We start from the raw sequence: 23,582 nt of genomic DNA, 5'->3' as shown, positions 1-23,582 counted from the left end.
GCATGGGCTTTTGCTCTTAGTTTTTATTTCAGGAAGCGGTGGTAACATAAGTAAAGACATTTTTGTTCAGGGTTAGGGTTTCATATTATTTTAAGCAGACATTATCCATTAGAAAATCTAGTTTTGTCTCTAACAACTTGGAGTTGGAAGAGTAGATTTATATAATTTTAAAGCTTATTTATGTTTTGGAATAACTGAGCTAGTTTAGGTTTTCAGCCGTACAGTGCAGAAAAGTGTATTTAATCTTCTCTGTTTCTGATCTCCCTTCATAAAATTTATCAGATATGCTGTGGAAAATTAGAATTTCCTAAGAATAAATTAAATATCAAAATATTGTGTAACTAAAGTAATTTAGGTCTGGGTAAAGTCAGAAAAGCTTCTGTACCAAAATGGTGCATACTTAACATATCAGCTTCCTGTATGGATCCAGTATTACATCTGCATACTTTTCTGAGATACAGGAATTTGCTACTGCAATATTTATGACTGTGTTATTCCAGAGCAAGTACCGATATTGGATAATGAGTTGGTTTCTGTTGTTGTTTGTTGTTCATGTTTCATTAACTACTCTACTGATGGAAAGAAGTCCAGTTGCAGAGCCACATTCTGCCCTCATTTATACCCCATGTAACCTTACTGGAGACAAGAGGGTTGTATAGGGTGTAACAGAGGGTATAATATGGCCCACAGAATGCACGAAATAGAGCACATTATGAGTTTGAAATCCATGTTTAATTTGCAGCACTGATCATTAGAAAAAATAAATATTTATGGCTGTGAAACTGATGAAAAATTGAAAGATAATCTAGAAGTAAGAACCATTGTGGAGTAAAAACACTAACATTTTGGAGACTGACGTCCGTTATGTTATCTGCTGATGACTGTTCAAGTTCATTGGCATCAAAGCTAGAGAATCCTTAATTCCTTGCAGGCTAGCTTTAGGTCACAGAATGAATGTATTTGGGAGTCTCATCCTAGTTTATTTCTGTACATGAGAAAACCACTAAACAATTCAGCCTACTTTGGCTGTCTCTGATGAAGAGAAATCCCTGACTGGGATAGCAGAACTCTTGCATATCAGAAGAGAGGAGACTTTGCAGAACTTTGAGAAACTTTGTAAGCTACATTATTCTCTGCTCAGTCCACTCTCTGCCGATAAGTACCTTTATCGCATCCACTAAATTTGTTCAGTTTTTTTATAAATAGAAAAAGCTCAAAACAAATCACCAGGACAGTCTGTTGCAATCAGAGTATGGTGGGGGTGGGAATAGGACAGTGGTTGATTTGAGAGGAGAATGGAAGCAAATGTGGGTTAAGACAAAATACGAAAACACAATAACATGATTACTTTAACCTTTATCATTCCATTCCATGAAGAGGGATGTTGATGCCACTTAAATCTGCAACACTGTGTAAAACTGATGAGTGTCTTGCTATTTAAATGTGTTGAACCCCATTATATACCCCACCAAGGTGTAATTATCTCAAGATAAACTCATCACATCATGCCTTATTGCTTGATCATTGACATTCATTTGAAATTTTAAGATGTCATGAGTCATCTAGATGCAGAGTGCTATAGTTTCTCAGCCATCCAGACTGGGGATAAGAGGTCAATAGATAAATACCGGAAACTCAGTCCCTTACCAGGGAACAAAAAATATCCGTTTGTTGAGGCTTTTGAGTGCATGCCAAGCAAAAAGGCATTGTTGGCTTATTCTTGAGGTTATTGGCTTAACTGGATCTATGCTATTGAAAGATGCTTACTTAGTAAAGAATAAAATATCTGCTTGAGCCACCAGGTACATTATCCAACACGGAAGGAAGTGTTAGGAAACTGAAGTTCCTCAAGAGTAGTAGGTTTTCTGTCCCGACCCTGTTTATAGCAAATTATTGGCTTGTCGGCAATTGGAAAAGCTATTAATTGAATGTTCGATTGTTAAGATTTTAAAACCATGACTAGTTAATGAAAATAAAGAACGTTTCCACTCCTACCTCCAACAATGCTTTATATTTCATAAATTTGATAATTTACTACTTATCCGAAATTAATTCAGTATTAAACACAAAAGCCACATTATTACAGAAGTCTTAATACAGCCTTCACTTGTGCATGTCCCAACACCTGCATGCAGTTTTCTAGCACCAACAGCTGCATATACAGTTGATTTGATCCCCTATATGTGCAAGTGGTAGTTGTCGGTTTGTGTGTATGTAAATAGAAACCATAGCATGAAAACTTGTTAAATGTTGGGTTGTTGCAATACACCTGTACAAAAATTCTGATCTAGAGGTTTTGGCTGTCATGTGGATCCCAGGCATTACAAAAGAGACCTGGCAGTTTTTTGCAGAAGGAGCACTGCGCCTATAACAACACACAAACCTAGGGAAGTACAGAAGTGTTAAATAAAGCTGTGCCATTATAGAGCACTTGAAGCACTTTCTACCTGAAGTTCAGTCCTTTTAGTAGCATGATTTAAAACAGCTCACCTCAATTTATTTTTGTCTGGGGATGTTAGTCAGGATTGTTACATTGTTAAACATAGTATTTATTTTCTCCTTTTTAATTGAGAAACTTAAAGAATCCAGGGCTAGAGAAGGAAGAAGCAGTGAAAGGGGGAGAAATTCATTTTCGAAAAATATTGTCTTTGGGTCAGACCTCAGCCAAGCCTGACAGAAATAACCACATGCCCCTCTGTTCTAAAGTAAAGAAATTTCACCCCCCCCATGCCACTAAAATTGTATCAAATTCAAGTCCTGAAATATTTCATGGTCTTCTGCAGTTTCCACGGTATGCATCCGATGAAGTGAGCTGTAGCTCACGAAAGCTCATGCTCAAATAAATTGGTTAATCTCTAAGGTGCCACAAGCACTCCTTTTCTTTTTGCGAATACAGACTAACACGGCTGTTAGTCTGAAACATTTCATGTATAGAAATTCTTCTTCTCTGTAACTCTTAAGCTCCTCTGGCAGAGACAATCTTATGCGTGTAAAAGTCCCTTGTACATTTATGGAACTATATTAACTAGAGCAGAGGTGGGCAAACTACGGCCCATGGGCCCCTCCTGCCTTGCCCCTGAGCTCCTGGCCCTGGAGGCTAGTCCCTGGCCCTCCCCTGCTCTTCCCCTTTTCCTGCAGCCTCAGCTCACTGTGCACCGGCGCAATACTCTGGGCGGCGGGGCTGCGAGCTGCTGGGGCAGTGCAGCTGCAGAGCCTGTCCTGACTCGGCTCCAGCCGCTGGCGCTCCAGGTAGCGCAGTAAGGGGGCAGGGAACGGGGGGGTTGGACAGAGGGCAGGGGAGTTCAGAGGAGGGGGTGGGGGTGTGCATAGGGGTCTGGGCGGTCAGAGGGTGGGGAACGGGGGTTGAATGGGGGCAGGGGTCCTGGGGGGGCAGTCAGGAAGGAGGGGGGGTTGGATGGGGCAGTCAGGGGAAAGGGAGCGGGGGAGGGGAGGTGGATGGGGCAGGGATCGGGGGGGCAGTCAGGAATGAGAGGAGGGGTTGGATGGGGCAGCGGGGGGCAGTCAGGGGACAGGGAGCGGTGGGGGAGGGGGCAGGGGTTCTGGGGGCCTCTCAGGGAACTGGGCAGGTTGGATGGGGCAGCTGTCAGGGGGCAAGAAGCGGGGGGGGGGACATGTGATATGGGGGAGGGGCTGGGCCACACCTGGTTGTTTGGGGAAGCACAACCTCCCCTAACTGGCCCTCCATACAATTTCCAAAACCTGATGCATGTTATGATGATCACTGCTGGAAGGGGATTGATATTGTTAGTTTAAGAGCCAGAGTAAAACTTAGAAGGGAAAATGGGAGAGACTGCTGATTTACCCTCAGGCCAAAAAGTTTGCCCGCTCCTGAACTAGAGGGTCACAGGCTTTGTTGCTTCTATAGGCTGAGCTCCCTGCACACACTTAGGGGCTCCTTGCATTCCTCTTTTTCCCCATAAACTACATGTGTGCCAAACGCTTCTCCCTCTCTATTTCAGGGACCCCCTGCAACTCCACTGCTTTGTTGTCATGCCAAGGGCTGTATGTCCCTTGATTCCTCCCTCTGGCACATGCCATGGGCTCTGTGTGCCACACCCAATACCATTGCTCTCATTCTCTCCCTGTGTTGGGCTCAGTGTTCACCACCATTTACCCATATCCCTCCACCATTCTTGCTTATTTTCTTTCTGTTTGGAAGATGAGTCATTCTGGATGTCAAAATTTAAACTATATTGGGATGATGGGATGGACTGAGATGAGGATTGGCATTATGCTGGATGGTGATTGTGGTTGCCATCAATTGGTTCTTTGATCTGTAGACAATAGTAAAGCTGTTAGAAGGTGCTGAGTCTGCAAACTGGATCCCAGAGGCTCCTCATTCACCTATTTCCCACTTCTGGTTTTCTGATTTTCATCAAAATCAATAGGGTACTGCCCATTAGTACTCACAACATTCCCTGGAACTGTGGAATTGATTGGATGGGACATTCAAAAGGTAACACTTTAAGAACAAAGAAATCCCATGAAGTTGAGTCTAGGACAGTGGTGGTCAAACTATGGCCCAGGGGCCGCATCTGGTCCTCCAGATGTTTTAATCCGGCCCTTGAGCTCTTGCCAGGGAGCAGGATCCGGGGCTTGCCCTGCTCTGGCGCTCTAGCCGGGGAGTAGGGTTGGGGCTTGTCCCAGTCTGCACGGCTCCTGGAAGCAGCGCATGTCCCCCGCTCTGGCTCCTAGGCATAGGGGCATCCAGGGGGCTCTGCATGCTGCCCAAGCACTGACCCCGCAGCTCCCATTGGCTGGGAACTGTGGCCAATGGGAGCTGCTGGGGCGGTGCCTGCAGATGGGGCAGCGCCTCTGTGGAGGAGCCAGATGGGGGACATGCTGCTGCTTCTGGGAGCCGCTTGAGGTAAGCATGGCCCGGAGCCTGCCCCAGAGGTAAGCTCTGAGTCCTCCCATGCGCCTGCCCCAGCCCTGATTCCCCTCCTGCCCTTGAACCCCTCGGCCCCAGCCCGGAGCACCCTCCTGCACCCCCCAGCCCCTCATCCCTAGCTCGCACCCCCGAGCCCACACAAGAAACTCCCTGAAAAAGCACAAGATCAAATCCGCACAGTAGATATTCTGTCTACTACCCAAGATCCATAAACCTGGAAATCCTGGGCGCCCCATCATCTCAGGCATTGGCACCCTGACAGCAGGATTGTCTGGCTACGTAGACTCCCTCCTCAGGCCCTACACTACCAGCACTTCCAGCTACCTTCGAGACACCACTGACTTCCTGAGGAAACTTCAGTCCATCGGTGATCTTCGTGATAACACCATCCTGGCCACTATGGATGTAGAAGCCCTCTACACCAACATTCCACACACAGATGGACTACAAGCCGTCAAGAACACTATCCCCGATAATGTCACGGCTAACCTGGTGGCTGAACTTTGTGACTTTGTCCTTACCCATAACTGTTTTACATTTGGGGACAATGTATACCTTCAAATCAGCGGCACTGCTATGGGTACCCGCATGGCCCCACAGTGTGCCAACATTTTTATGGCTGACTTAGAACAAAGCTTCCTCAGCTCTCGTCCCCTAACGCCCCTACTCTACTTGTGCTATATTGATGACATCTTCATCATCTGGACCTATGGAAAAGAAACCCTTGAGGAATTCCACCATGACTTCAACAATTTCCATCCCACCATCAACCTCAGCCTGGTCCAGTCCACACAAGAGATCCACTTCCTGGACACTACAGTGCTAATAAACAATGGTCACAGAAACACCACCCTATACCGGAAACCTGCTGACCGCTATTCCTACCTACATGCCTCCAGCTTTCACCGTGACCACACCACACGATCCATTGTCTACAGCCAAGCTCTGCGATACAACCGCATTTGCTCCAACCCCTCAGACAGAGACAAACACCTACAAGATCTCTATCAAGCATTCTTACAACTACAATACCCACCTGCTGAAGTGAAGAAACAGATTGATAGAGCCAGAAGAGTTCCCAGAAGTCATCTACTGCAGGACAGGCCTAACAAAGAAAATAACAACGCCACTAGCCTTCACCTTCAGCCCCCAACTAAAACCCCTCCAACGCATTATTGAGGATCTACAACCTATCCTGAAGGATGACCCAACACTCTCACAAATCTTGGGAGACAGGCCAGTCCTTGCCTACAGACAGCCCCCCAACCTCAAGCAAATACTCACCAGCAACCACATACCACACAACAGAACCACTAACCCATGAACCTATCCTTGCAACAAAGCCCGTTGCCAACTGTGCCCACATATCTATTCAGGGGACACCATCACAGGGCCTGATAACATCAGCCACACTATCAGAGGCTCGTTCACCTGCACATCCATCAATGTGATATATGCCATCATGTGCCAGCAATGCCCCTCTGCCATGTACATTGGTCAAACTGTACAGTCTCTACGTAAAAGAATAAATGGACACAAATCAGATGTCAAGAATTACAACATTCATAAACCAGTCGGAGAACACCTCAATCTCTCTGGTCACGTGATTACAGACATGAAAGTTGCGATATTACAACAAAAAAACTTCAAAACCAGACTCCAGCGAGAGACTGTTGAATTGGAATTCATTTGCAAATTGGATACAATTAACTTAGGTTACCTTGCATAATGACTTAGCCACTCCTAGTCTCTATTCAAGCCTATTTGCCCTTGTTTTTTCCTACACTCCCCCTCAAACGTTCTTGTTAAACCGTGGATTTGTGCTGGAAATGGCCCAACTTGATTATCATACACATTATAAGGAGAGTGATCACTTTAGATAAGCTATTACCAGCAGGAGAGTGGGGTGGGGGGAGGTATTTTTTCATGCTTTGTGTGTATAAAAAGATCTTCTACACTTTCCACAGTATGCATCCGATGAAGTGGGCTGTAGCTCACGAAAGCTTATGCTCAAATAAATTGGTTAGTCTCTAAGATGCCACAAGTCCTCCATTTCTTTTTGTGAATACAGACTAACACGGCTGTTACTCTGAAACCTTTCATAGCCTGCTCACTCTTCCAGGTTCCTCCCATTTGCTTTTTCTTTTCAGCGCCATTGATTTCACTCTGGTAAAATCTTTGACATTAAGAACTCAAATAATGCAATAATTGTCTCTCAAAAACACAAAACTTGTTAAACTAGAGTATGAATAGTTTATTTTAAATCTGATGGGAACTTCCTGAATAAGCAAACTGAGTATATGAATTGGAAAAAAATGGACCAGTGGTGTGGTTATTAGCGTAAGTGAAATGTTTTCACTTATTATGGGAGGGTTTCAAACACCGGACCTTGGGCATCACAGATACACACTGGTGCCTAGATTAAAAAACAAAACCAAACTAAAAACTATATCAAAAGCAAAAGCAAGTTCCAACAGTAGTTCCACTGTTCATCTTTGTACACTAATTGTGACTAGAGGTCACTAGTGTACCTAGCTAGACCTTTTAAAGATCATGTCCCCTTCCTCCCCATTCAAAACTAATCTTTCTGAACAGCAGATATAGCATTCTTGAGTCTTTGACTCAAACTGATGTTTCAATGCCATTGGCATAACTCTGAGGAGCTGCTTTGCTTATTAACAAAATTTAAGAGGTGATTTTATTGTGGGACAAAACAACAGCATCCTATTTGGCTGCAAAGTTTGAGAATAAATTCAGTGCTTCTTACAGGGTCGTTTGTAAGGGGTTGGTCCAAAGGTGACTTGATTATGGTGTATAAATACCTTCATGGGGAGAAAACACTGTGTCCTAACGGTTTCTTTAATCTAGCAGAGAAAGGTATAACAAGAACCAATGGCTGGAATTTAAAGCCAGACAAATTGAAATCAGAAATAAAACATATTTTTCACAGTGAGAGTGAATAACTATTGGAACAAACTGCCAAGGGAAGTGTTGGATTCTTAATCTCTTGAAATGTTCAGATCAAGACTGGATGCTATTCTGGAAGATATGCTTTAGTCAAACACAAGTTAGTAGGGCCAAATCTGGAGTAACTGGGTGAAATTCTACATATGGCCTGTGTTATATGGGTCAGACCAGATGATCTAATGGTCTCTTCTACTTTAAAATCTATGAATCAATAGTAATCCAGACAAGGGTGACCAGATGTCCCGATTTTGGGATCTTTTTCTTATGTAGGCTCCTATAACCCTCCCCGTCCTGATTTTTCACACTTGCTGTCTGGTCACCCTAATCCAGACACAAGCCCTCACTGTAGGTATTTCAGTTCAGAAACTTTAGCTCCAAAATCTAAATTCCTACTTAATCAGTCAAAGGATCAGCTTTTAAAATGAGTAGGTTCATCATGTTCCAGTAGAAGTCGCTATTCAATAACCACAAGCCACTGGTTCTGTGTTGCAGCACTCTGTAAACTCCTAGATCGACAGAACGTCATAGATCAAAGGAACAATCAGCCAATTTAACCAATGATTATACAAAATTCAAATTTAGCTACCTTGGGCCCTTTCATTTTCAAGGTATTGCACCAAAAGACTTCAGTCCACTTAAGAATTAACTAGCTACAAAATATTAATCCAATTTTTTAAAAAAAACAAGATTGTTTGAATTTTTCTTGGGAGGACACCATGCATGCTTGGAGCATCAGGAATAATTATATAGAGAACAATCAGAACAGATGTCCTCGAAGTACAGTAGAAAAGGAAGTTTAGGTAACATCAATTTTTAACTATGGGTTCTGCTGTTCCCGTTTAGATATCCAGTGACCCAAATTAGTTACAGTGACTGTGTATATGATGAGAGATAAGTAATAGGTAATAACTGCTTGTTTAGAGAGAAATGTATATGAACACATGAGATGTGAGTACAATTTATAAAAGAAAATCATATAGCGCCTGAGCTAAAGCCTTTTGAAACCAATTGGAGCATTTCTGTTGACATCAGTGGGCTTGGGATCAGGCACCCTATAAAGTAAAGCTGTTTGGTGATGTGTAATTACATGTCATCTTTAAAAATACTTTTCACTACCAAAATTTTTAGAAACAAAGCGTAGATGGGGATTCTCCTTTTTGTTTTAATACTATATGATCAACTTCTGTTCTTAGTACAATTAGCAGTAATGCAATTAACAGTAAATTTTTGTGATGTCGTTCTTAGCATTTAGGCTAATAGTACATGTTAGTACACATTTAAAATATTAAAAATATGCTTTCCATAAACCAGAAAAAGGAAAAAAATACAATTCTGGCAAAGTGTCAATTGACTTTGACCTTGAAATATTTTGGCAGCCTTTGCTTTTTTTAGCAATGGGAACTTATGTCTGGACTCGATGGCGGGTAGTTTGCACTGATAAAACTACTGTGTGTTTTGTCTTAGATGCTGTTTGTGTGTGCGCAAAGAAAATGAGATTTCCAAGTTTATATTTTTCACTTTAAATATTGACTCTTTCAATTTTTGTATAAGATGCAGATAACTCAAAGATTTTCTTATCAACCCCAATGAAAAACGAATGGCTGCAGAAGCCTCCACCTCTCCGAAGAAGTGACTAACATAATCCTACATTCACCTAATTAATGGGGATGCCCATTTATTCGAACCTGCTTTCCTCCAATATACCCCAAACTAACCTTTCACCATCCTTTATTAGTTGTGATCAATACCAGCACTCTGCAACTGGAAATATAGGAAACTTCCAGTGAGATTGCAGGGTTGCTAAGTGACTACCAGCAAATGGGTGGGAAATGCAGAACGACAGATACTTATAAATTGTAGACCTGTAACTTCATTAAATGGTTTTGGCGATGATAGAAACTGAAATTGTTACTTTTTTAATTTTTTTGAATAACAAGTGAATCAGAGCTCTAAATCAATATGCTGCCCATTGGATAACACTCCCAACTGCTTCACTGCTGGCCTCTTCTTTGGAATTTTTATTAATGTATTTTTTTTTATCTACAATCAGTGAAATGTTCCTACTCCAGCTCTGAATGGCCAAGTCTCTCAGTTTGCAGGTGTGGTACCATATTTGTAAATTGCCAGGTTTTTTGTCTGAATTGGCATGTACAGAATACTAAAATCCATAATACGTCAAGTGTTGCTTCCTTATCAGCTGAGTGTATCATTTCATAACGTATTTAGCCCCCTCTAAAGTGAGATTTACAATCCTGAGACTCTAAATGTTCTTAAAAAAAAAAAAAAATCAATTCAGGAACCGTTTCCAAGCATCACAAAGATACTTAAAGTAAAATGAGTTACTTTGCTGTTGTTCTTGCTCTTGTTTATTACTAGAGTGCTATAGTTAAGTATATTGCTTTACAGGTAAGAAGACGTGGTTGCTGACCCTAAGGGCTCAATATCTAAATTAAACTGAATTTCAACCAAATAACACAGACCTTGGTGGAAGCTGGTGAGGAGGAATGCAGTGGGAGAAGGGCCAGTGCTCTGTCTAATTTCTGAAGATATGAGAAAAGAACTGTCGTTTTGATATCAACAATCCTTCCTTAGCTGCCACTTCTATTTGGTATTGGTGTGTAGCTATGGAAATGATTGTAACATCACACACTCAGTGTATTATTTTGATTCAACAGAAAGTATCCACAGCTATATAAGACTGGGAAAATAATGGCTACTGACTCCACCGCAGGCCAATCTAACAGGGGAAGGCTAAAAAGAGAAGCTCTTGGGAATGAGTTACGAAGGCTAGGCAGTGAAAGGGGACATGTAAACAAATTGCCTCACCTCCTTTCCTCTAAAACTCCCAAGTTTGTAGCTCTCCATTCTGTCACCCACCTCCCATCTGCTTTTAACATTGCTTTTAGGCTGGAGTAACCCCTGGCATAGCTGCTTTGTTTGACTTTGCTCTGGCCCTTAAGAACAGGAAAGAAAGTGAAAATGGCACTGTAATGACTCTGGGTTTGACATCACAGAGGTACACATATAAGGGTCATCTTTGTACAATATAATGCGTTCCTTCCTTCTTTCCTGTGCCCCCCCTCCCGCGGCCTTGCAGAGTGGGATTTTCAGCCATGGAAAGTCTGATACCTTCAGTCCTCTGTCCTTCTAGCAGTCTTGCACAGCTGGCCGTCATTCCCATTAGCCTGACTGCTCTGGGAAGAGTTTCTCTGCTTGACTAGAATGCATAATTGAGCAGTGGGGGGCCGCTACAGAGAATATACTTTCTCTTCTGAGTAAAGAGGAGTTTCCACTGCTACATACAGTAGGTTGGGAAGCTTACATAAGTTATGTTTGCTGGCAGCCGATAACTTTTTTTTTTTTTTTTTTTTGGTGGGGTCTGCGGTTGTAGGGAAAGTAAGAAATAGGCCCCTAACATTTTTATTCATTTGGTAAAAGAAAAGAGGCTGGATGGATTGCCAAAGTGGGGACTCTTATTTTGTATTTCAATATCTGATCGTTTTTCTTTGTTTTTGGAAATTGAATGTTGTGGTGGATGCTTCTACTAATCAGACTGAAGGAAATTCAACATGTTTAGTTTCAAACTAAAAATGTGTGAGAGGGAGAATGGGAGGAAAAAGGGAGGGAAGGGAAGATTTAGCCTAATAATGTGCTGACTCCTCGCTTAGGTCTTAATCCTGCAAATGCCTATGTATGTAATTACCTTACCTACATCACTAATCTAATTGTGTGTGTGTGTGTACAATATACACACAAGCATTTGCAGGACTGGGCTTTTGTCTGTGTTTTGGGGACATTCAGCACACATTGCTCCATATGCGATAGTAGTGACTGTTCTCTTTGAAGATAGCCTTTAAGGAAAATCTATTTTCATCAAATGTAATTTGGAAAAAGCAGTATCTTGGCCTTGATAAAGACAGTTACAACACTGACCTTAAAAGCAGTAGTAGAGAAGGGACTTTGCAGGAAGCTATAGGTTTGCAGAACCAGTCCTACATTGATGGGTAATTTGATGGAGACCACTTGGGAAACAGGAAGACTTTGGAAAAAGGAAAAATGCTCTTTGTAGAGCATTAGTTACAAAGGAGCAAGTGTTGTGTTTTTCTTTTTCTTCCTTCTTTTAATGATCAAGTAGGAGAGGGAGTAGGTAGTGAAGACGTTAAGAGTAGTGGTGGAAAGCAAGCCAAAAGAAGTGAATTTTGAGGAGGAATTTGAACGTGGTTTAGCAGTCCACACTGGTTTTATGTCCTCTACAGTAAGATTTATTTTTCATTCTGTTTCACTTTTAATTTTGAGAAAGATAGTTTTGCTTTTCAGATGTGATTGATCTCACTGGAGATGATAAAGATGATCTTCAGAGGGCAATTGCCTTGAGTTTGGAGGAATCAAACAGGGCATTCAGGGAGACTGGAATAACAGATGAGGAGCAAGCCATTAGCAGGTAAACAAACAACTTACATAAAGCAGAAATAAAATTTTAAAATAATCAGAGATTGGCCTGTGTTGATTTTTTTTTTCTTCCCCCTTCTATCTAATAAAGAAGAACTTGTTAATTTTCATCTGTTGTACTGCTGATACGTCTGGCTTCAGGAGTGTTGGTTTACTGCACTGTACGCTTTCTGTTGAAAAACCAGCCCTCTATTTTTAGGGTAGAAATTAATAGTATATTTCATGGCTGCACATTTGCTTAAATACCTAGGACCAGTTTGGAAGGAGAGACCTTTGATCAATTTTTTCTCAAATCAAACCTAAAACTGAAAGACATTTCTATGGTGTATTTGGGAAAGAGTTGAAAAGCAAAATATGGTTAAGAAGCTAAGCACTACTTCGTATGCTTGCAATGTTCATTATTACAATAACACTTTCTCACTTCTGTGACAGAAAAGCATAATTTTGTTAGTGTTCTTAAATTTTAGCAGAAACAAGAGCTACCACATTACAGGTGGCAACATGTTTTTTGTTACAAGACTTGTTTCTGTTTTAGAGGGTCAGAATTTTGAAAAACATTCACGTTTTGGACTGAAATTTTCTAGACCTGGTTTTGCCAAAGGTGGAAGGGTGGGAGAAGGTTTGGTGGTGTGGTTTTTTTGGTTTAACTTTTTAGCAAAATTTTTTTAAATGGGAACATAAATTGTGACCTCTTTTGTGAACAGCAGTAGAGCTGAAATGACGGAGTCTTGAAAGTTGCAATTAGCTGTGGATATAGTTCTCACTGAAAGCTGTGCATGGCTTTTCTTTGGAGGAAAGTAGCTTTGATTTGACCCAAGTTATGAGTGTTTGAAAGTGAGATACTGCCCACTTGCAATAGTTATTTGGTAATCTTGTTAAGTGTGCACCCAACTTGGGGGTGTGCTGTGCATTCCTGTGGTTCCCACAGAAAGTTAAGCTGCTCTAGCTGTTGCTTTATTCTTCAAAATGGCCGTTTACCCTAAGTCTGAGATGAGTTGGAGCTTGGAGATCCACCACAACAACTGTTCTGCTTAGCACATTGTGTTTAGCAAAGTCAGGGATATAATGAAAAGGCTTCCTCTCTGAAGTGTAATTTCCCACCTTTCCCTACAATATTTTTCTTTGAAAAATAGAAGCTGTGTTAATTGCAAAAGTAAACATGCCCATTAAAGAGAGCCTTCCAGCTGTGTGGGAAGAACTATTTAGTGACTAGTCCTCTCATTATTAGACTAGTATAAAATGTCTTACATTCCTTAGGAAGACAGGAGGGGCTGAGACAAGAGCGAGATTTGCACCTGGTAGTTACTTAATGTGGCTGGTGATATTGTTCTTCAGGTTTCAGTTTATGTATATTCTGTCATAATTTGTACTAAAATAGTAATTTATGAGAAGACCGCTAAAGCTGTTTTTCTCTAATTTCATATGAGAAGTTCACTCTTGTGAACTTTTAGTTAGACTGTTTTCATAATTGTGTCTGAAGGTTAGGTGCATCTTGCAGGACGACTTCCTTTTTTTGTTCTTTGCTTTGGCCTCTATTCAGGACCTTTTCTTTTGCTTTTGAAGGGTCTTCTAGATTTAGACCTTTTTCTTTTTACCCATAGTCCCTTTTCCACACTACAAAGATTGCCAAAAGTGGCCTTTTTAATCTTCTGATCTATAAGTAAATACTGCAAATGTTTTAGTATTTTTCTCTGGTGGCAGAAACTAACAAACCAATATGCCATTTTATTTGTATCACACATACAAGAAGCATATAGGATCTCTCTGGTCAATCATATACAGCCTTACCAAAATAAAATAAATAGTGTTTGTTTATACTATCAACATGCTTATCTTTTAATTATAGATGTGTGTATTCATGTAACATTACATTTGAATCACAAGTCAAATACAGAAATTTTGACACTTAAGGTTTTTCAGAAATAGTATGGTCAATTTATGACAGGATTTTAGGTTTTGTTTTTTGTATGTATAGAAAGCCTAACACAAATAGGTTTATTTTCTCCTTGGATACTAGCATTCATTCCTTTGCTGTTTGTTGGCAGCTTTGCTCTGTTCTGAAAACCAGAAAGTGAAACTGATTAAAAAAAAAAAAATGGAAACAAGGTCAAAAGCAGTAGTCTGCCTTTGTTTATTAGGCTAAGGGAAAGACAAAAGTCAAATAAAAACTGGAGTGGCAAGAAAGAAAACTGGAAAAAAATCAGTTTTAATAATTGAAGGATATATGTATGTATCTTTTAATTTGGTATCCTCACTATGGGGAAGATTTTCAAAGGCACAAATGACAGATGTCAAATGAGTTTGCTAGGGGTGGAGTTAAGGTTTCTATGGGAACAGTATGGATTTATTGATTTCTGTGATCACTATATTCATGAAACATTACAGTAGTTTTGTTTGGGTTTTTTTTTTTTTGGCATTAAATTGATATTTTTTAGGACTGGTCAGTTCGAGGTTATTGAGAGATGTGCAACCCAGATGGCCATGCGTGCACACAAACTGTTACCATTGAAGAATATTGATTCTGTTATTTTAAAGTAGAAATGTCTTTTTCTTCCTGGCTGAATCTCTCCATAAAGCATTTAAGTCCAGTGCATTAACATGACAAAGCTCACCCAGTTGTTTTCTCTCAAACATTCCTGCAATATAGGTTTTGATTTTATAGGACATATGATAGCAACTCCATTGTGGTCCACAAATTGTTTGGCCATAGCTGCCTCTAAGGAAGAAGCAAGCCTAGAGTATCCAGAACTCATAGTCACCTGTCCTGATACTAAAATGATCCAAATATACTGCTCTTTGAATATTAATGACCTTAAGATTTCTCAGCCCACTAATGTGTTCTGTTATCAAACAGGCAGCTGTTCTTACTAGAATTTCTATAACTTACTTCCTCATCTGCTATATCGTTTAAAACTTGATGGTTTCAAACAAAGTGTAAATATGAGTAAAATAATTAGGATTGTAATAATATGAGCAAGTAAATAACTGCCATATTTAATGGCAATGGTAGAAAGGGATAGGGTCATTCTAGATATCAAGCTCTTTAACTCTAGAAAGTATTTCCAAATAGGGTCCAATATTTTGGCCCTTTCCCAGACAGAATGTCCACTGACGATAGTGGGACTTCTGGTTGGCTAAAGAGTGCAAGATTATACCCAAATTTACTTGTTAAAACTAAGAAGGTCCTTTTTCCTACACGGTGAGTCATGTCTAAAAATGCATCAAGAGATTGATGCATGTCTTGGTCTTGCTCTTCCAGTTAAATAATAACTTTTTTGGTTGTTGGCACCATTCTTGGGAGCCCTTTTCAGTTCCATATGCTGTGTTTTTGAAGAGGGTTGATGATACCCAGAGCCAAAAGTAAGACATCCTCCTCCCAATTATCTTGACAGATCACTTCCACATGTCAAAGACAATGTGAGAGAGAGATTCTTTCTCGTAAGTCCCACAGCATATTACGTATATGAGAATGGCCTCGTATCAAGCTTCCTTTGCTTAACCTTTGGCAGCAATTTCAAGATGACAGTTGGGAGGCTGAGAGGGTCCAGTATATCCCATCAAGTAATTTATGTTGAATAGCTGTTTTACTGAGCCATAACTGGTTCTTGCACACTCTGATTAAGGTTGTTGAGAACTATTTTCTTGTCAAAAACCGATTAAGGAATTAGAAAGCTAACTTTCATACTGTGACATGAATTTGTTGAGGCTGATGTTTGAGTCTCGGGTTATTGACTATAAAAGCACTGTAATCTGAGGGCAGATAGTGTTAGGCCTAATCCTCTCCCAGCAGATGATTCATTTCTAACTAGGAAAAATTGCCACAAGGCTGGTGAAAGTCAGCTTTAGTAATAAAGCTTTATCTAAACTGAGCTAAGAAAGACCTATACGTGATCAGATTGATGAACCCTCTACTATTAAAGGAAGAGAAAATTCTAAAAAGAAAAATCATTAAAAATGAACTGAATACATAAATGGTACTGGTCTTTGGCTAAATCTATGGTATCAGAACTATTGTAAGTAGGTTAAAAGATCAGGGGATGCCAGTTTCACTCACCTGTGCCAGGGAATGGATCCCTGTAGTTGGGCAGGTGTCAGAATTCCACTTTTCTGCCTGGGCAGACCAGTCTTACAGTCCAGCTGGAGCTCTATATGAACCCTGTGTGCAAAGGCTGCTTAGGAAATTCACAGTAGGGTACTCTGCCCTTTTCTTGGTTGGGCTGAGCAGATCTCTCTCAAACTGTATTACACATTCTGACAATTGTTGACCAAAATCAGTTGTAAACCAGAGTTTAGGTTGTACTTGCTGTTCAATAAATTGTTTTAAACTGATGTGATAGTTGCTTTGAAGTCCTCTTTAATGCCACCATCAAATAGCTGATCTTCTCCCAAAGTGTAGCTGTCTCCTAACTCTATCAAAGAAATGCCAGTGATGGGGGAAGCAAATTTAAAAAAAAAATTGTTCCTTTATCTTTCAGGTTTTCTCAAGAGGCAATACTGATTTTTTGCTAATATGGGAAGTAATTTGTTTTAGTTAATAGCCAAATTAAAAGGTAAAATGCCTGCCCTACGGTGCCCTATATAGTAAGATCTCAGTGATTTGAACTCAGTGGGGTTCATGAGCTTTTGCTCTAGCTTTTGTTGTGCTTCTGTATATGTGATGAATTCCTTGCATCTGAACAATACGTTTCTTACAAGGAATGTAGTAAAGTCTTGAATCTGCCAACTACTCTGTATGGGAGCAGTTTAAGATTTTCTGGGTAGAGGAGTGGGTTTTTCCTAATCTACAAGGTACACTTGAGCTACATAAGGCAATGAATCCACTGACAGGATGCGGAAATGAGGATCCAGAAACATGGATTCCATTATCTGCTTGTCATTGGTATGCTGCATGATCTTGAGTGAGCTAGGTAAATTTCCTTCATTACAGTTTCTCATCAGTAAAATGGTGGTGATATTCTTTATAAAGCACAGTGATAAGTATGGATGAAAAATGACTACTGGCAGATTCTCAAACTACTTCTGTTTCCCACTTTGTTGTTGTCCACCTAAACAATTAGGACCCAGTTTTAAGATTGGTCTTTGACTTTTTAAAATTAATGTCCTTTATTTAGTGGAATTAAGTCATGAAAGCTTACTCCATTCATAAGCATAACTATGTAATGCCATTTATAGTGGAAAATCAGCTACAATACTGCATCTGCAAATAAAATACCATCTTATTTTCCAAGGTGCATTGTGGCACATTTAAAAAAAGTGTTTGAGTCAAGAATAAATCTGACAAGTTACCAAATGGTTAGTTATTATTTCTGTATGGATATTTGAAGGTGTGACTACATATTATACCGTTATCTTACTGTTGTTGTTTTACTTTTAATTTTTTCATTTCTCTTTCTGCTTTCTAAGAGTTCTAGAAGCCAGTATAGCAGAAAATAAAGCAAGTTTGAAAAGGACACATCCAGAAGTATGGAGTGATTCTCCAAACCCCTATGATCGAAAAAGGCAAGACAGTTGTCCAGTTGGATTAAAGAATGTTGGCAACACATGCTGGTTTAGTGCTGTTATTCAGGTAAGTGCGTTTGCTGATTAGCTGTACTTTCTGTTGTAATATAATTTGTATAAAACTAACTGGCGATGATGGACAGTATCTAAACTTACTTTCCCTCTCTATTCTTAAAGGTAAGGAATGAGATATAGTTAAGCATTCTCTGTTTACCATAAGCCTATAAATGTTCATACTGGCTTTAGTGCGGTATGTATAGTGAATTACTGATCTGATTTGGATACGTGAGGTGTCAAAGTAAGTCACAAAACTTGTTAATGATGAAGGGCGTGATTTTTTTCAAAGGTAATGAGGGCCTGTAGCTCACACTTACTATTTTGGCAGCTTCTGGTGCTCAAAGTATTTGAAAATCAAGGAATAAATATTTTAAATAAAATTTTATGTGCAAATGACTTAGAGGTGGGAGGAGGAGAGTGGCTGACTATCCTTTGTTGTAGTTCTACTGATTTAGGATGTTGCAATCCCACCACCCAACAATGGACTGTTTGTAGGGTAGCCACAAAGTTGGGGTAAGAGGCAGAGATAAGATCTTTGGAAGAGAGGAAAAAAGGCCAGTGTAGCCATAGTCATTCTGTCTTAAATTAGTCTGGCTAGCCCAGCTAATATACATATACTGTGGTACTGGGTAAACTGTTTGTTTGTACAGCTGGTATGAAGACTTAATTATTCGTTTGGCATAATTATGTATATAAAATGTTTTTCACTTTGCAACAAGGTGAAAAGAATTCAAGTGCCTTGATCAGGAATTGAGATTTTTGCTCATTTGGTTTTATCTCCAAAAAGCAGTAAAAGCAGTTTGCAGTAGCCAGAATTGGTATACGAGGTTTAAATTTTGAGTGGAATCATTTAGAATAAGCTATTAAGAAATCGGTTAAATATATGAAGTAAATTAGACTGTAGATAATTTCTCAAGGGAAGTAAAATCTCATCACTGAAAATGATCAAGGCAAGATTAGAATAGGAGTGAATTGTATTTCTGTAGAAATCTGTCAGTTCTATCCTGTGGTGATTCAAGAGGATGGACTACATGACCTAAAAGACCTTTTGCTAGTCTAAATAATCTTGAATCTATACAGGAAGGGCCAAATTTTGCCATCCATACTCACTGTAATACCTTACTCCTCGAGCAGTCCTGCTCAGTTCAGAACTATTTGAGAAGTAAAGTACTACTCAAAGTGAATAAGTATACCGCAGCATGTCTCTGAACTAATGAAATGTTGTTAGACTCATATCAGATATTCTTTATGCATAATGCTTATGAAGACTTCGAAATTTTTTAACTAAATGGCTAAAGGGAAAATCAGTCCATCTTTAAACGATTGTGGATATCTTGAAAATATGTATCTATTAGCTGTTGAATATTGTGAAAATAACTGAGATCTAATTGGGAGAGAGAAGTTTCTTAATTATACTTTGCATACTGTATGTTTAAGTTGTAAGACCACTCCTGCATCTTAAGACATTAAACTAGATCATAGAATCATAGAAGATTAGGGTTGGAAGAGACCTCAGGAGGTCTAGTCCAACCCCCTACTCAAATCAGGACCAACCTCAACTAAATCATCCCAGCGAGGGCTTTGTCAAGCGGGCCTTAAAAACCTATAAGGATGGAGATTCCACCACCTCACTAGGTAACCCATTCCAATGCTTCACCACACTCCTAATGAAATAGTTTTTCCGAATATCCAACTTAGACCTCTCCCACTGCAACTTGGATATTCCTCTTTATCTCAGGTTTCAGAGTAGCAGCCGTGTTGGTCTGTATCCGCAAAAAGAAAAGCAGGACTTGTGGCACCTTAGAGACTAACCAATTAATTTGAGCATAAGCTTTCGTAAGCTACAGCTCACTTCATCGGATGCATTCAGTGGAAAATATAGTGGGGAGATTTGTATACACAGAGAACATGAAAGAATTGGTGTTACCATACACACTGTAACGAAAGTGATCAGGTAAGGTGAGCTATTACCAGCAGGAGAACAGGGGGAAAAAACCTTTCGTAGTGATAACCAAGGTGGGCCATTTCCAGCAGTTGACAAGAATGTCTGAGGAACAGTAGGGGTGGGGGGAATAAACATGGGGAAATAGTTTTACTTTGTGTAATGACTCATCCACTCCCAGTCTTTATTCAAGCCTAAGTTAATTGTATCCAGTTGCAAATTAATTCCAATTCAGCAGTCTCTCCTTGGAGTCTGTTTTTGAAGTTTTTTGGTTGAAGAATTACTACTCTTAGGTCTGTGATGGAGTGACCAAAGAGATTGAAGTGTTCTCCGACTGGTTTTTGAATGTTATAATTCTTGACGTCTGATTTGTGTCCATTTATTCTTTTACGTAGAGACTGTCCAGTTTGACCAATGTACATGGCAGAGGGGCATTGCTGGCACATGATGGCATATATCACATTGGTAGATGTGCAGGTGAATGAGCCTCTGATATTGTGGCTGTTGTGGTTAGGCCCTATGATGGTGTCTCCTGAATAGATATGTGGACACAGTTGGCAACGGGCTTTGTTGCAAGGCTAGGTTCCTGGGTTAGTGGTTCTGTTGTGTGGTGTGTGATTGCTGCTGAGTATTTGCTTCAGGTTGGGGGACTGTCTGTAAGCAAGGACTGGCCTGTCTCCCAAGATCTGTGAGAGTGATGTGTCGTCCTTCAGGATAGGTTATAGATCCTTAATGATGCGTTGGAGAGATTTTAGTTGGGGGCTGAAGGTGATGGCTAGTGGTGTTCGGTTATTTTCTTTGTTGGGCCTGTCCTGTAGCAGGTGACTTCTGGGTACTCTTCTGGCTCTGTCAATCTGTTTCTTCCCTTTAGCAGGTGGGTGAGGAAGTTGTAAGAATGCTTGATAGAGATCTTGTAGGTGTTTGTCTCTGTCTGAGGGGTTGGAGCAAATGCGGTTGTATCATAGAGCTTGGCTGTAGATAATGGATCGTGTGGTGTGCTCTGGATGAAAGCTACATGGAGGCATGTAGGTAGGCATAGTGGTCAGTAGGTTTCCAGTATAGGGTGGTGACCGCTGTGCCTGCCTACCTACCTACACAAATTAACTTAGGCTTGAATAAAGACTGGGAGTGGATGGGTCATTACACAAAGTAAAACTATTTCTGCATGTTCCTCAGACGTTCTTGTCAACTGCTGGAAATGGCCCACCTTGATTATCACTACGAAAGGTTTTTTCCCCCTGTTCTCCTGCTGGTAATAGCTCACCTTACCTGATCATTCTCATTACAGTGCGTATGGTAACACCCATTGTTTCATGTTCTCTGTGTATATAAATCTCCCCACTGTATTTTCCACTGAACACATCCGATGAAGTGAGCTGTAGCTCACGAAACTTATGCTCAATGAAAGAGAAGGAGGACTTGGGGCACCTTAGAGACTAACCAATTTATCTCCGTTTTTGATGAATTTCTATTATACGGATGCCGTCAGGCTAAAAAGTATTGTGTTTTAAATAAATTACTTAAATTAGCAGAGCTGCAGATAGTACCTCAGTCTGTAAAACTAAAAAAATTAAAAAAGATTCTGCCAAACTATTCTATTATTCATTGTCTGTCTGTTTTGTTCTTTGTGTGTTCTTCTCTCAGTTTTAATAGTGAAAATGGACCAGTTAGTTTCAAATTTGTTTATAGTCATGTTCTTCCCAGGGGTCTCATGCCATAGCAAAATGTTGAAAGGCCTGAGTTTTATGTATCTAGCTAAATTTTTATTAACACCCAATTTTCACAGATACAGTCCAGTGGCCCCTCTTGGTCATGCACCAGATTGTTTTTGGAGGAATCCTGCTGCTGATCCCTGAGTATTTAAAGCAGGGTAGATTTGATTTAAATCAAATTGATTCAAATCAAAAGTCAGGAAAACTCAATTTAATCATGGATTTCTACTTAAAGTGCATTCCTGTTGGTTGTTATAACCTTAATACATATTCACCACTCTCAGCTAGATGTAGCTTTCATTTTTAGAAGGTACACACTATACATTTTTTAAGTGATTTATTTTGAAAACTTTTCAGATTAGTTTTACAGCTATGTCAGAAAATGAGTGATTGTTTGGTTATTTCATTGACCAAGGGTAATTGAAGCAGATATTTATAAAGTCATTGGGATGTGAACTATCCCCAATTCAACAGGTTAATCATTAATATTTGGAGGATTTTCTTGCCATGCTGTATTAGGAGAAGAATATCACCAGACAGACACTGAAATTGTTTTATTTAACAAAAACAACGTTGTATATTCTGGATTTTTTTCTTCAACAGCAAACATATATTTTAACAAAACAAGCATATGAATTTTTTAGTTTAGTTAAATATTCAAGTTTTTTAAAATCAGGTTTGTTTTTGTTAAAATTCTTTAACTAAAATAGTTAAATTAAATATTTTTTTAAAAAACAAATTAAATAGACTATGTCAGCCAGGTCAACGTGATAAACTTAAAATATTAGCTTCTGCAGCGAAGTCGGTCATCCTTACCTTCATTTTCCTGTTCATAATCTGGAAAAGAAAAACAAGCTTTCTTGCTTTTTCAGGTCCCAAACGATTTCTCAATTTGGAATGAATTAGTCCAAAGGAAGAAAATATTCTTTTTACACCGGCAGAAGAAGCTACTGCTATTTAAAAGTGAGATTATCACTTCAGCAGTCTTTGAATCCAAGTGCTTAAGTGCTTCCACCAGTTCGCTGGTGTGACTTTCTTTAAAACATCAGCAAACATATATTTCTTGAACAGTTAACCCTTTGCTCTGAAGTTTATTATAGTTGGCATTATGGAGGGATGATTGCTGGATGTCATAGCCAACTCCTCTTCTTCAGCAGTTAAGATTTGACCCTGGTACTGAGTATTGAGAATATTTGCAAGAAAATGAGCTGCAGATAGTGCTTCTCCGATTCTTTTTTTTTAATGCTTGTAATTTAACTGTCATTGCACATTTCTCTTTTTAAGATCTCACTTAGTTCCTTCCAAATTTCAACAGCATCAGCAATAAAACGTCTATTTCCCTGCATTCTGTTCTAGGCTACAGAAATAAGCTTCAGGGTACTCAGCATGTGTTCAACATTTCTCTTAAACCCAATGTTAAGAACTTTGGCTGTGACAGTGCCATCTATTTTTTCACCATTTTGTTCACAAAGTGTCATCAGATTAGGTCAGTTCTTGATATAGTGCTCAACACAGTCCACTCCTGACTTCCATCGCAGGTCTTGTGGGAGCGTTAGCTTGGTTCCTCCCGCTTTTTTCAGAACAGCTGCTACTAAGTGGTTGTTACAGAAGTATGTTTCAATTTCAACATCAGTGTGCCAGAAATAAAGGCTAAAGTCTTTGGCTAGGAGGTGCATCAAATGAGCACTGCAGCCATATGTTATTAGCTTGGGACTCCCTTCTAAGTAATTTCTTCCCATCTTGGATACATTTGCAGCATAGTGTGTGACCAAGCTGCGTACTAGACATTTGAATTTTTTTTCACAGTTAGTTATAGCTTTTACTGCTACTTCTTGTAAGTATTCTGTTGTGTGTGCATTTCCTGATGTATCAGTTGTTTCTGTAAGGAAGGCCTTCCCTTCTTCTGTTGTCAGACAAGCATATACAACAGGGTCATTGTGGACATTGCTCCACCCATCAAGACTCAGGTTAACAATTTCACCCTGTAGACCTTCTGATCAATTTCTTTCATACACTTTATCCAGTGATTTGCCTGCAACATCTG

The 23,582-nt window shown here is 39.8% G+C and overlaps 1 protein-coding gene across 7 annotated transcripts in view; it reads left to right on the top strand.

The window, feature by feature from the left end:
* Positions 1–23,582, top strand: part of USP25 (ubiquitin specific peptidase 25) — a 146,829-nt gene that overhangs the window by 37,778 nt on the left and 85,469 nt on the right. For all 7 annotated transcript variants that reach the window (XM_073303641.1, XM_073303658.1, XM_073303650.1 and 4 more), the window contains exons 4-5: positions 12,197–12,320; positions 17,732–17,894. In XM_073303641.1, coding sequence (XP_073159742.1) covers positions 12,197–12,320; positions 17,732–17,894 — 287 coding nt within the window. The remainder of the gene's footprint in view (positions 1–12,196; positions 12,321–17,731; positions 17,895–23,582) is intronic.

Source organism: Lepidochelys kempii, chromosome 1 (assembly GCF_965140265.1).
Source record: "Lepidochelys kempii isolate rLepKem1 chromosome 1, rLepKem1.hap2, whole genome shotgun sequence".
Taxonomy (NCBI): Eukaryota; Metazoa; Chordata; order Testudines; family Cheloniidae; genus Lepidochelys; species Lepidochelys kempii.
Note: the sequence above shows the minus strand (reverse complement) of the source record. Positions and strands in the feature narration are given on the sequence as shown.